The 14,183-nt window shown below is 32.4% G+C and overlaps 1 protein-coding gene across 2 annotated transcripts in view; it reads left to right on the forward strand.

The window, feature by feature from the left end:
- Positions 1-11,958, forward strand: part of LOC100719907 (N-deacetylase and N-sulfotransferase 3) — a 179,140-nt gene extending 167,182 nt beyond the window's left edge. For both annotated transcript variants that reach the window (XM_063260705.1, XM_003476959.5), the window contains 2 exons: positions 7,009-7,111; positions 9,274-11,958. In XM_063260705.1, coding sequence (XP_063116775.1) covers positions 7,009-7,111; positions 9,274-9,393 — 223 coding nt within the window. In that variant the 3' untranslated portion in view covers positions 9,394-11,958. The remainder of the gene's footprint in view (positions 1-7,008; positions 7,112-9,273) is intronic.
- Positions 11,959-14,183: the final 2,225 nt, after the last annotated feature.

The raw sequence follows: 14,183 nt of genomic DNA on the forward strand, positions 1-14,183 counted from the left end.
ATTCTGAAATTCCCAGTATGTGATTTAAAATAACAATTACAAACCTAATATAAATGGTCACTTAAAGTACAATTTTACAAGTTTCATTCAACTTAACTGTAATCCCTAAATTGTGATTTAGGATTGATATGCTGATATTATTTTAGCTTTCGGGTTATTTGTTATATAGTGTTTTGAAACTGACTAATCATCTAAGAGAAAAAAGGAAAAACATTGCCTGACTCGGATTTTGCTACTGTATATAAACTCAAAGGAGAAGTATGAGCTATTTATTTTGTTGACCAGCACAGCCCCACAATGAGACAGAGGATGCTCTTGTGGGTAACAGGTAACTGCTGCTTTATTGTTGCGGGTTCTGGCTTATATATCTGACTGTGGCCAGTCAGGCTGCCACGAGGGCTGCCACGAGGAGGAAGGGCTGAAATGAGACGTGGGCTCTGGCTAATATACTCAGCTGTGGTCAATCAGGGGTTGCCCCAGAGTCAGCACCGGGCGAATACGAAGTGAGCACGGGGTGGCTAGTTTGGAGAGGGACGTAGCGCATTGCGGAAGCTGGCGTGGTCCTTAGTCCCAGGTGGGGTATGGTATGATGAGCGCCTGCGCCCAACATTTTGTCATGCATTGCACCATTCACAATTAACACCTAACCTATAACTAAGTCTTTACATTCAGGAATACTACTGAATTAATTACTTGAATCTGGTATCTCATTCCTCAGTCAATTAATATAAGTATTAAGATTAATAAAGCCAGATTTTTACTTGAATATTTAGTATTAAAGTGTGAAAACTTTAATAAAAGAGCAATTTCTATTTGAAAGCCTGTGGCTGAAGAGTTGGGAGTGGGGCCCTTTTGTGGGTGACACTGAGCTAGGTCATAAAAGACTGAAGGTGCTTCATGAGGAAGATTTATTTCTAATATCATTTCCCTGGCAATCAAATATAGATTGACAGGTATTCTTCCCCATCCCACTACAGGTCAATTTGAGTAAAAATCTGCAATATTCAAACATTTCTTAACAGCAAAAAATAGTAGTTATATTAACTCAAAACTCTTGGTTCTCTATGAAATAGACCTAGAAATACTAAGCAGAAATTCTAAAGAAAAAAAATCTACCATAATTTCCTATGATAAAATTTAAGGGTTCTAAATTTTCAAACTAAATATGCATAAATGTAATGTTATATATAGATATGTCTTGCTTAATAAAAACACTATGTGATAGGTACTATTAACTACACAGTTTACAGATGAAAAAACAGTCAGTCATCTCCAGAACCTGTCTTTGGAGCTAATCATGTAAACTTCTACTGATGAATAGTATATCAACAAAGTACAGTACTTCCTTTAAAAAATTGAAACCTTAACATGAGCTCTTTATGTTGGGGCAGAGATTGTTAGGAAGAGAAACCATCTCCAGATATATTGAATGTCACTTTACGAAGAAATGATTAATTCTAAACATATCAAAATTAAAACCACACTGGGCTAGCGTTACATATCTGATAGGATAATTACAATCTAAAAGATGAACTAAATGACTGTATTTCAAGAGACAGTACCAAATGTTGGCAAGAATGTGAAGAAACTGAAAACCTTATATATGATTGATGTTAGTACATAATATATGGCCACTTTGGAAAGCAGTTTTGCAGCTTATTGAAATTTAAACACAAATTCATCAACACTCTAACTCTATTTGTAAGAATTTACCTTATAATGAAATCTAAGTCCAAAACAATTTAGAAGTGGAAGTTCATAACACCATAATCCATTGTGGCTAAAAATGAGACATAATCCAAATATCCACAAACTGGAATCAAATAATGTGGTATGTCCATACCAAAAAAAAAAAAAAAAAAAAAAAAAAAAAAAAAAAAACCAAGGACATGACAAGATATGACAATTTATAGTCCAAAAAAAGATTTATTGCTTGCCTAGGATGGAATGGGGTGAGGGGAAGGATTAATTACAGTGGACTCTAGTGCTTTTTTGAGGTGGTAGAAATGTTCTAAAACAGGGTTGTGGTGATAGTTGTATAAGTGTATTAATATGCTACTAGCATATTAATACTTGAAAACATGAACAATATGATATATGGATTATACCTCGAAAAGTCAATAAGAATAAAATATGTATCACTGAAATAATTCATTTAACCATAAAGGTATGGTTGTCAGAGAAGAATTTTTTAAAAATTCTGTGCTTGTCCTATATTAGAAACCTGAATGATGGGGCACTTTGATTTTGAAATTTATTTACACTATTTGTGCATGGAAATATTAAAGACATTTCAGTCTTACTTTAACTTTCTAAGAATTATCTGAATGTTCCCTAGGATTTATCTGCCCAAAGTGAATTACAGTTTTAATAATATAGACTAATGTGACTGTTTAGAAGTTGACTCCTTGTAGAATCTTAGTGGTCTGCCCACAGGTCTCTCCTGTGTATTTGCAGAGATCCCCAGGAGACAGACTGTCATACTTTACTCTTACATTCAACATAGAATGACTATTATATCCATTACTTTGGGGACACAATGATAAAAATAGCCCTATCCTTGGGATAGAGTAACCATTCAGAGAGGCACTAAACATCTGTAACGGTTCACTTTTTGAAAGTTCTCAAAGGACAGAGGCAGCCAGGACCACAGCTGCCAATGCCTGCATAAAAATTTTTCTTCTTTATTGTTTGACCAGACATCAGTGATATTAGAGCTTTCATCAGTGGTACTAAGAGTATTCTGCAGAAGGACATTGCTGCTATTCCGAATGTATGTGACAACACCTTTCTCCATGAACTTCTTCACTTGGGCTCTGAAATAATATTGCTTGTGTTCCCAAACTCACAAGGCCCTTCAGCAGCAGCATTCCTTCACCCTGTAACTGCAGCTCACCTCTATAAGACACCAGACCAAGTCTCGCAGGACACCCAGAGAAAGACATGATACATTTTCTCCCTTCTGTCCTCATTTCCACCCAGACACACTTATAACCACTATCGATGAAGTTATACATACAGACGTCTAGGGTAGGAGCCAGCAAAGCACACACTCAGTCACACACATGCACGCACATGTGCACACACACTTTTTTCCAAGTAAACTGTTGTATAATATTTAATCAGTTAGCAGAGATGAAGTAAAATACTTTTATGTCTTTATTTTAATACATGTAAGTTTCAATAGTCCTTAGAAAAACCTCTTGGAAGTCCGCTTCTTTTAACATACAACAGACACATGTTTGAGTCAACTAGCTACAGCAAGGTGTATTAACAAAAGGTAGGAGCTGAATTTTGACGACTTGAATACTTAAACTATGTCAGAATCTAATTGCAGAAATTGGTGATAGCAAAATGTTGTATCAGCAGCAGACTTCCAGAAATAATGTTGTATTAGTATTTTCCAAAAGCTTTTTTATTATATTTAAATAATACAGTTTATTAATGCCTTTAGATATAAAACTAATTCATAAAGACATGTCATGTTATATCCTGATCTCACAGTTGCTTTAATAATGATGAGAAATAGGATCTACATAAGTGGGGTATGATTACTTTATTACCTAATACCAGAAGCATGTCAGGTTAGAGGCAGAAATCAAAAGTTTGCATTCATTTTATAAACCTATAGTTACAAGCTTTACAAGATTAACTTCATCATAGACTGACCCTCTCTCTTTCTCTCTCTTACACACAAATGTGTACTATAAAATGTTACTGTGATGTAACAGTAAAAATCACTCATTGTAATTACATAGTTCAATGAATTATAACAAATGTTTATGGTTGTGTCTACCACAAGCAAGATACAGAACATTTTCATTAATCCAGAATTTTCCTCATGCTTTTTCCCTTAGCTGTGGCCTCTGGCAATCAGACCATCTGTTTTCCTTAATTTAGCATAGATCTTTGGAGATTCTTCATCCTGTTACATTTTTCTATTTTTGAGTGTTACTTCTTTCATCAGCTGATGGACAGAATTACTTCTACACTGTTGACTGTTATGAACACTACTAGGAGAATCGTATAAAGATCTTTGCATGAATGTATATTTTTATTTTCTTTAACCAAATATCTAGAAATGAGTCACATAGTAATCATGCATTTAAATTTATAGGTTTCATTTCCACCAACAATATATGACCTGTCGTACTTGTTCCACATCTTTGCTAATGCTTGAGTTTGGTATTTTAAATTCATCCATTCTAGTCAGTGCTGTTTCATTATAATTTTAATTTGTATTCTTCTCATGGGAAATGATCTGGAGTAAATTTTCATTTTTTTATTGATAATTCACACTTTTTCTTTGGTAAGGTATCTGTTTCACTCAATATTTCACTCAATTTTTACTAATGTTGTTATCTTTTATATTGAGTTATATATCTGAATGCAAGTTTCTTTTTATAAATCATTTACATGTACTTTCCTCAGTCTGTGGTTTTCTTTTGTAGAAGGACCACGTTAGTCTCCTCTTTATAATTAAAATTTTAGTATATGTGCTGCTGAATTGAGCACAAACTTTAAATTTTGATGAACTCAAAATTAACATTTTCTTATTTATCCTAAAAACTTTGCCCAACCCAAGGTTATAAAAATTTTTCTCTATATTTTCTTTTATATTTTTTTTAGTTTGTTTTGTTTTTTATCTAGTACTCAGAATTGAACCCACAGAGTGTGACAGCCATTTTTTTATTCTTTATTTTGAAACTGGGTCTCACCAAGTTACCCAGATTGGGCTCGAACTTGTGATCCTTCTGTCTCAGCCTCCCAAAATGCTGGGATTACTGGTATGTACTGCCATACCTGGCCCTCTTCCAGAATTTATATAGTTTTAGCCTTAAGCCCTTAGGCTTAGGTCAGTGAACCATTTGACATTAATTTTTATATATAGTCTAATGTAAGGGCTAATGTTCACTTATTTCATGTAAATATTGGATTTTTCTACTACAATTTGTTTGAATGACTAATTGTCTCATAATTAATTAATTTGGCACCTATATTTAGAAAATAAGCAGACACAGATGTATAGGTCTCATCTCAACTCTATTTCATTCTGTGTGCACTGATGACAGTCTAATACAACCTTGATTACTGTGGCACTATAGTAAATGAAATTATATCCTGGAAGATCACCAGCTTTTTTGTTTTTGAAGTATTTCAAATTGTTTTAGCTTTCCTAGATTCTTTACTATTTCATAGACACTTCATATTTTTTATTTCAAAGAGAATGAAACAAGACAAAGCAAACCAAAATAAAACAGAACAAAGCAGAGCAGAGTAAAACAATGAAAGTAACACTTTCAGAAAAAGTCAGCAGGAAATCAACAGTGGCTACCATAATATCTCTTGTTTTCTTCAAAATAGTTGTCCATATCTTCACACACAATAAGTTAAAACACATCAAAATAGTACAAAAGCAATCAAAACACAAAAACGAGAGCCTTAAGGGCTTTCAAGACCAGACACTAGGAAATCAATAATGGCTACATAATGTCTCTTGTTTTCTTCAAAACAGCTGTCCATATCTTCATACTATTGGAATCAAATAATTGAAAATAGACTAAAACCAATCAAAACCAAGAATAAATGCATTATTGGCTTTTGAATCAAAATGATAGGAGATCATCAATGGCTACCATGGTGTTCATAGACACTTTAAATAATTTTTAGTATTTACAAAAGAAGAAAGATTCCCTTAATTTTAGTTGGAATTATACTGACTCTGTCAATAAGTTTGGAAAGACTTAATGTTTTAAAAATATTCTTCTGATATGTGAAAAGAATATAGCTCCATTTTTATTTAGGCATTCTATAATTTCTCTTAACAATTTTTTTTTAGTTTTCCACATCCATACTTTTTGTCAACTTTATTCTCATGTATTTCAGTGTTTTATAATTGTGCAAATGTGTTTTTGTTTGAGTTTCCAAAATTGTTCACTCTATTATTTTAAAAAAGATGTTGGAAGTAGCATCCAGAAAAATAGTATCAATTAAAGACCAAAGGAAACAGTGATCCTAACTGATAATTATTTCTAATGGTTAAGATGATGTGACATTAGAAACACTGAATGAAAAAAGCAATGCAGAAGAATTGTTATTGCTGACTACTTTTATATCTAAGCATCGAAATTACCGTTTGGCTTACAATGAACAACAATACAAAGCATACCCTGAGACCTGTAAAGAAGAAAAGGCCCTAACCCTAGAATTTGAAGGCCTCAACTCTACTGCTGAGCAAATATGTAGTCAGAAAAATAAACCATAAAAGTATATTTCCTTTTCATTGTTTATTGAACTAATATTTAATGAATATTCAAAGAATCAAACTCTATGACAACTGCTTTAAAATAAGAAGAATCTGCTTACCCTGTTCTTATTAATGGGTTATAATGAAGGCTCAAATGAGAAAAAGTTATATGAAATATTTGGTAAAGTGAAATAAATTTAACATGCAACTGTTATTGTTATTACAGGAAAGGTGAGGAAAAACTGCCACTTCCAGAAGCTATATAACTTTACTATGGAGCTATCACCAAAACAAAAACATAACTCTCAAAACAATTAAATGGCATGTAGCTAGAGAATCTGAAAAGTAAGCACTCCGTGGCATTTCAAAACAGTTTCTCTTAAATCACCCTGTAGTTGAGTCATTATAAATGCCATCTAAATCCAGAAATGTAGATGAAGATCAATTTTATGCTATAAAAGAAAAGAACTGATTTAAAATTTATGAATATTTTCCTTCCAGATGAAGGAGGTCACCTTATTATTTCTATAACAGAATATTTACTGCCAAAAAGTTTCTGTTAAGAATCTGGCAAACTTACAAATATGAAATCTGGACTGAGAATTTAGAAGCATAACAAAAGACTCTATACAAAAAAAAAAACAAGATTTCTAGTTTCTCTATTTTCGGTTGATACCCAAATAACAATACATATGCTATTGATCAATAAATCTTACAGACTGCTTGAAAAGTACTCTTAGGGGTTTCCATTTTTTTTTTAGATTTGATTCTCATAAAGGCTTTTGGTGTCAGTTATTGGAAGAAGGTAAAACAAAATGCCTTGGAAAGAGTAAAGGAAGAAAATACCCTCCAATGGATTCTGATGTAAGTACAGTTTTAAAAATATAAACTAAATGTGGAAAACAATAATAATATCTACTGTATTTTCTTAAAAATGGATTGAAATCAAAATTCAGCGTTCCTAAAAATTAGAAGTAACATTTGAAATTTGCCTTAGTTACTTGTCTCTCATTGCTGAGATAAAATACCTTGACACCCAAAATTAAGAAAGGAAAGGTTTATTTAGCTCACAGTTTGAAGAAGTTTCAGTCCTTAATCAGTTGGCTCCAAAGCAGGATGGCATGGCAAGGCACTGGAAGACTGCAGAAGCAGGAAGGGCAGGCAGAGCTAGTCTCTTTTCTTCCTTTATAATGAATGAAGGTTATCCAACCACAGCATTCTCAGTGGGCTCTTCTTGCACAGGCTCAAGGTGTTTACAAAGTGAGAACGTGGGCTCCCTGCTAGTCACCTAGTTAAATTTCTAAACTTCTCAAATTGACACAATGTATCAACCATAACAAGGTTCCATACATCTAGGTTTCTTGTGTTGATTTTTCCAATTACACACTAGTACTTGTCATTCAAGAAGAAAACAGTAAAATTTGCCAGTTTGAACCAGAACAAAAAGATACCTCATTCACACACAAAAAAAATTATACCTACACAAAAATTTAAAATGTTACCTGAAACCAAGGAAAGATATTATTAGAAATAGGACCAAAAAATTTTTAGTTTTTTTCATTGTCAAATCACTATGTACTATTAAGCACAGCCAGAATAATAATAGATAATGACTGTTAAAAAGTACTAAAATTTGAGCTTTAATGTGTTAAAAAAAAAACTCAGATAATTAATATATTTTCCAAATTCTAACATACTAGCAGGTAGTTTAGACTTGAGGAATGGAAGCATGCACCCTGTGGCATGTAGCACTTTATCTCTGCTCTGTTTTGAATGGTCACATAATGAACCAAAATGCTATATTTTCTCAGTTGGTATATCCTGCGTTTTTACTTTAATGCTTATTTCATAAATAACAAGATTTCTTTATATTTTTTATTTAATAATCACTCAAGTTAGTATGTACTCTGGATATAAGAATACAAGTAGCTTATGATATAAAATTTTTTATAACTCAAATATTTGAGATTTTTTTCCCAAAAATGTTTAATATATTATGGTAAGTGACAATACTGAGGTACCCTCAGAATCATTGGGTAATATAAACTTATTTGAAAAATTTTATCTAACAATGTTATACCACGCCTGATAGAGATAGGCCTTGTGCTCAACATGTTCATATTTAAATTCTGTCTGCGGGGCATGGGGAAGAGGAAGACTCTCTTGTTTTGATAAAGAAGTTACATTCTTAGAACTATAGTTTTATTTGGTTGATAAATATACCTTTCAGTATTATGTAAACACTTCTACTGTATTAAAAGAAATTAAAGGGTAATTTTTATAGAATTTCATAAAAGCTGCATAAAAATATTTTATACCAAAGCTACTTTCCTATATATTTCTTAAAGCTAAACTATTTGTATTTCTAATAGATATATTAAGAAACAGTACAAAATTTAGTGGTAGACATAGATAAGAAAAAAAGTTTCTCAAGACATCAAGTCTATCTCTGGTACAAGGTTGTTGTGTAGTACATTTCAATTTTATTTGAGAGAGTAAAGTGGCTGATTTTTGTGCAAAAATGCCAGAAAGTAGGCAAAAGTAAAGGATGCTCCACAGAGGAAATGGAAATACAAATATGTAGGACAGATAGGAGTAAACAATATTCTCTAGAAGACAAAGCTTCTCAAATCCTTGCCTAATGACAATCAACAAAATATGTAAGATTGCTAAATAACTATCCATATGATTAATACAATCTTAATCCAATCCAGAATACTTAATATTTGATTTTGTTGTGGGGAGGGTGGTTTTTTTTTCTTTTCTTTTTTTTTTTTTTTTATTAATTTAGAGACAGGGTCTCATTATGCAGGTCATGCTGGCCTTGAACCCACAATGTACTGCATGCTGGCCTAGAAACTTGCAGCAATCCTCCTGCCTCCACCTCCTGAGTAACTGGGATTATAGGCAGCCAGGATTATACCCAGCTGATCTGGTGTATTTAATATTTATATATAATCATAGTCTATGAAATATACTGCAATAAACAAAATAAAATGTACCTTTATCTCTTCCTCCCCATTCAGAGCAGAGCATTTCTGTCCAGCTACTACAGAGATCACAACGTGGAACTCTCAAAGCTGCTGCACAAACTGGGGCAGCCTCTGCCATCCTGGCTGAGACAGGAGCTGCAGAAAGTGAGATAGCACCAAGAAAAAACTTCGTGAGAATTTATCTTTGATGTAGTAACATAAACCTTTTCCAAAGCTTCCAGAGCTACCAAAAGGCAGTCAAAAATATACCTCTTTAAGCAAGAAAAAGCAAATTCCTTCCATGTGCTGGCATGTGGATGATAAGGAAAGAAAAAAATACCTGTTACAAGCCTTGAGGCCTGTGGCCTTCCTCATAAACCACACCTGACTGTGGGATTGCTGTAGGTTACTGTGCACTCATGTGGAAGTCAGTAGCAATCAACGTGCGTAACATACACAAACACAAAGTGTTCCATTTGATAGTGATATTTTCACTTCTGTGTATCTACTAAGATTGCGTCTCTGTACATTTTTAGACCACTATTTGCCTGTATGTTTTCTTATTCTTTGATTTTATAAAGTGTCCTACAAACAAGAACCAAAATAAATATCACAATGTAACATACAATTCCAAAAACATAACATTCATGAAAAATGCTTGCCAACATTTAACTTTACTGAAGTATTTAGAAAAAGAGTGTAAATTATAATTTGTATTAGACCAGAAAGGGGAAAAGTTACATATGAGCTTTATCTGTATCAAAAAGTCCTTAAAAAGTGATTTTTTCACATATATAATCTAGTGCATTTGTGTAAAAATGACTGAAGCTTCCATCACACTGTTACTGTTACACTGAAATGTATATATATAGTAACCTGTCAGATGGTAAACAGAAACACACTGAGTATACCAAAACAGTAAATTATAACGTAAATGTACTGACTAAATCTTCTGAAAGGGAGAAATGGTAGGGATCTCAACAGATATCATTGAAAATGGTGTGCCCACCTGCTGTAAGCTGTAAATCTACTGCGGTAGGCATCTCTACTTCTACCAAAATGTATTCATAGAGTCTGAAGTATGTATCATCCCCAGAAAGAGATTAACTTTTAATTATAAATGACATTTTAATGTTCCCCAGAATGAAACTTACTAAATGAAAACTAAGAACAGTTTCCCTAGATGATGTATTTAGGCTATTCACATTTAGATTATTGAAAAATCACATTTTCCCATATGTTCAAAAATAAATTTGTACAAAGTGTAACTTTATAACAAAAATTAATATATGATTTGTTATCCAGTATTTCAAATGAAACTTTTGATACAAAGCATTGAAAAATAAGCAGGATAAACTCCCACATTTTAAGAATATTTCATACATCACTCTCATAGAACATAATACAGTACAGTTAAATTTTCCAATTATCTACTAAATTAAATTCAGGATGTATAAAAACTAACAAAGCATGGTTCTCAATATATATTTACACTTACATTTTAAATGATATATGTGACTAATAAAGTATTCAAAAAATAAGGCAAACTTATTTTCCTGTTACTATTTGATTTTTAAGTGTACTTTACACATGCATAAAATTTAGGTAGCAAATAAATTCCATGCTATTGTTGTTTAGCATTTATAACATAGTACTAAAGGTATGATTAGAAAAAAAGATGTGCAAGGGAAAGATATAGCTAAATACTTCCATTGTCATTATAATGTGTGAAATTAGACTCTTACTTATTTACTAATTAGAAGACAAGCTATGCTATCCTACCTATTCTAAATGTTTTAGTGTACATTGTGTACATTGTAATTATTACGTTTTTTAAAGTTTTATGTACCCCAAGAATGCATTAATTTTTAAAACAAATATCACAAAGAATTGAGAAAAATAAAACAATTTTAAGACCCCTGACTAAAAATCAAAATCAAATTCATTTGGGCAAATGTAGTAGACTCGACCTTCATGCTGGCTAGTCTCTTGAAGAACACAAACCAAACATACTAGGATAGTCATTCATCTTCATTAATTTAAGAAAACATGTCTGACCCTGCAAAGGTCAGACAGAGTGACAATAGACCCCAGCAGTTACATACATTAAGCAGTGTTTCTGCTGATACAGGAAAAAATGATACATATAACTGAAGCATATCTGCTTAAAGATAAGATACACATTTGAGTTTCTAAGTAAAACTGCTGATGGCATCCTTTTGTGTAGCTAATCCTTTAAAATAAATGTTAAAAATATACTCAGTGTTTGTATAATGAATGGAGAAAAAAAGATAGTACCAAAATTTACTCATTCACAAGCTCATGTGTAGTGCTATGAAAAGCAACAGAATCTTTGAGAGGAGTTTCAATCACTTAATATGTGTTGGAGACAGCATAAAATTCAAGAGGTCATGCATACTTTTTATATTGTACTTAACCTGATTATTATGCTATTCTGAAAGTAAGAAAATACACCTGAGAAAAGAATAAGAAATATGTTACTTAAAACTAGCTTTGTATAAAATTCCCTTTTTCATTACTTAAAATATTAAACTTCCTCAGGAAGAAATGAAATGGTTATTTCAATGTTATAGCTGTAATATTCTTGTCATTCACATTGAATGAAAATTACTGGAAAGATTTTTTTCTCTGAGTTTTTTAAAGAACAAGTCTGGATATAATTCTGATAGTGGCATGGTACCTCATATGTACAACAATAAACTCTGATAAGAAAATGAAGATTTTGGGCCTGCTAATTTTAGATAATAAGGAGGTATTTGATTTTTTGCCTTGGGCAGTGGAAAGTTGTTATAGAGAATAGATATCACAAGTATAATTTTAAATGAAGGGATGGATGAAAAGCTTCCGAGTAGGAAACAAGTAAGTATTTTTTAATGTAATTTAAACTTTCAAAGATCTCTCTAAAATTAGATGTTTTGGGAGAGAAGGTTTGTTGTTTTGCTTTGTTTTTGTTTTTAGTTCTAACAGATGTAAAGTGGCACCTGTATTCATGGAGCCCTCGAGTAAAGGAACTAGCAAACCACACAACTATTGCTTAACAGACTTGAAAACTTGAAAGGATACAGAATTTCTGACTCTCAATGCTCTGTTCTGCTCCTCAAAAATGGGGCATTTTTTGAAGGCTTAAAAGTTGGTAACTATCTTTTTAAAAATCTAAGAAGCAATCTCTATAAAAAAAAAATCAGGGGACATCTATTGTATTCTAATCCTCTCCTTTATTGATTGGTTTTATACAAATTTTCTTACGTTGCAACCCAACTTGTCTTGGTTTATCAAGTGAATTTCCCATAGGCTTGTGTTGCACACACCTTGCTCCTATCTAGAATATATCTTACCATCAATTTTCTTTCCAAAATACTATCTTTTGCTCTGTCTACTCCATTATCAACAATGACAAGTAAATAAACCAATCCATCAATATTAGTGTGTTACAGTGAAGTAATATTACACTTTACAGAGATATCAGCCCTGCACTTTCCAGGAAATAAATCCTAAGCATTGCTGCATTGGGGATCAACCTCAACACATGAATTTCTGAGAGGTAATTCACATTTAAACCGCAACAAATAGCATACATTATTTTTTCCTCCCCTTCCACGTTTTCAACAATGATATCATAAGAATTAGGTTGACCACAAGACCAATGCACCATAAAAGCCAGAATAATTGGTGCCATAATGCCTCCAAGAATAAGCAACTATTGATCTGTATCTTTCACAAGGAAGAAATTTCTTATAAAAATAGCACACTCGTAATGAAAAATACTAGACCCTAGCCTACCCCAGAAATTCAGCAAAAAACTTGCTTCTTCCTCTGATCACAGGGCAGCCTAGTTACTCTTTCAATAAGTACTGCTCCCCCTTCTTCTGGACTGAAGCCCCGTCAGGGTCATGCCCGTATGCTCCTGACAGTCAACACTGTCTTGTTTCTATCACTTCATGAAACGATTCCAACTCCAATAATACTCTCAGGGAGTTAGAACATCATTCAGAACTGAATTTAGATCCTTGAAAGTAAACAAAACATTTAAGTGCATAAGACAAATAAACTACCAAAAATAAAGCTTAGTTTCCATACAAATGAATAAATTAACAAATCTAAAAGTTATTTTCATTTTAAAGAGAATACAAAACAGAACAGAACAAAGATCAGAACAAAACAATGTAAGCAACACAGAATTTCAAAACAAGACAACAGGAAATCAACAGGGGCTACCATAATGTCTCTTGTTTTCTTCAGAATAGTTGCCCATATCTTCCCATACAATACAGTCAAACAAAACAAAATAGTATAAAACCAATCAAAAGAATGAAAGCATTATAGGCCTTCAAAACCAGATAACAGGAAAATCAACAATTGCTACCATAATATCTCTTGTTCTCTTCAAAATAGCTGTCCATACCTTCACACATACTGAAATTAAATAATACAAAAACACACTAAAACCAGTCAAAATAAAGAATAAAAGCATTATTGGACTTCACAACAAGATGATAAGAAATGAGCAGTGGCGACCATAATGTCTCATTTTCTTCAAAGTAGCTGTTCATACCACCACATGTAATAAAATAAATTCTTATAAACTCTTTAGGAGATGTTCTAGGCATATATAAGCCAATACATGTACATCTATCCTTTCTGAATTAGAGAGGGAAACAAAACAAATAATGGGAAAAACAACAAAAATAACGATAACAAAAAGCACAAAACAATGACAACATAGGCTTTCAAAACAAGGTGGTAGGAACAGAACTAAGGTTGTTATTTTGCATAGTTATCTTTTAAAAAATTACTCAGATTACCAGATATAAACTTGCAAAATTCATCTAATCATATGGATGTTATCTATTTTGTTCCAAGAACTAATAGAATTAGAAGCACAATCATCTTAGGTATCTTGTGTGTATATACAAATTTATAAATTTTTTTCTTTACCCTTTCTT

The sequence above is a fragment of the Cavia porcellus genome, unplaced genomic scaffold (assembly GCF_034190915.1).
Source record: "Cavia porcellus strain 051 isolate PalLab524CR breed Dunkin Hartley unplaced genomic scaffold, mCavPor4.1 scaffold_14, whole genome shotgun sequence".
Taxonomy (NCBI): Eukaryota; Metazoa; Chordata; class Mammalia; order Rodentia; family Caviidae; genus Cavia; species Cavia porcellus.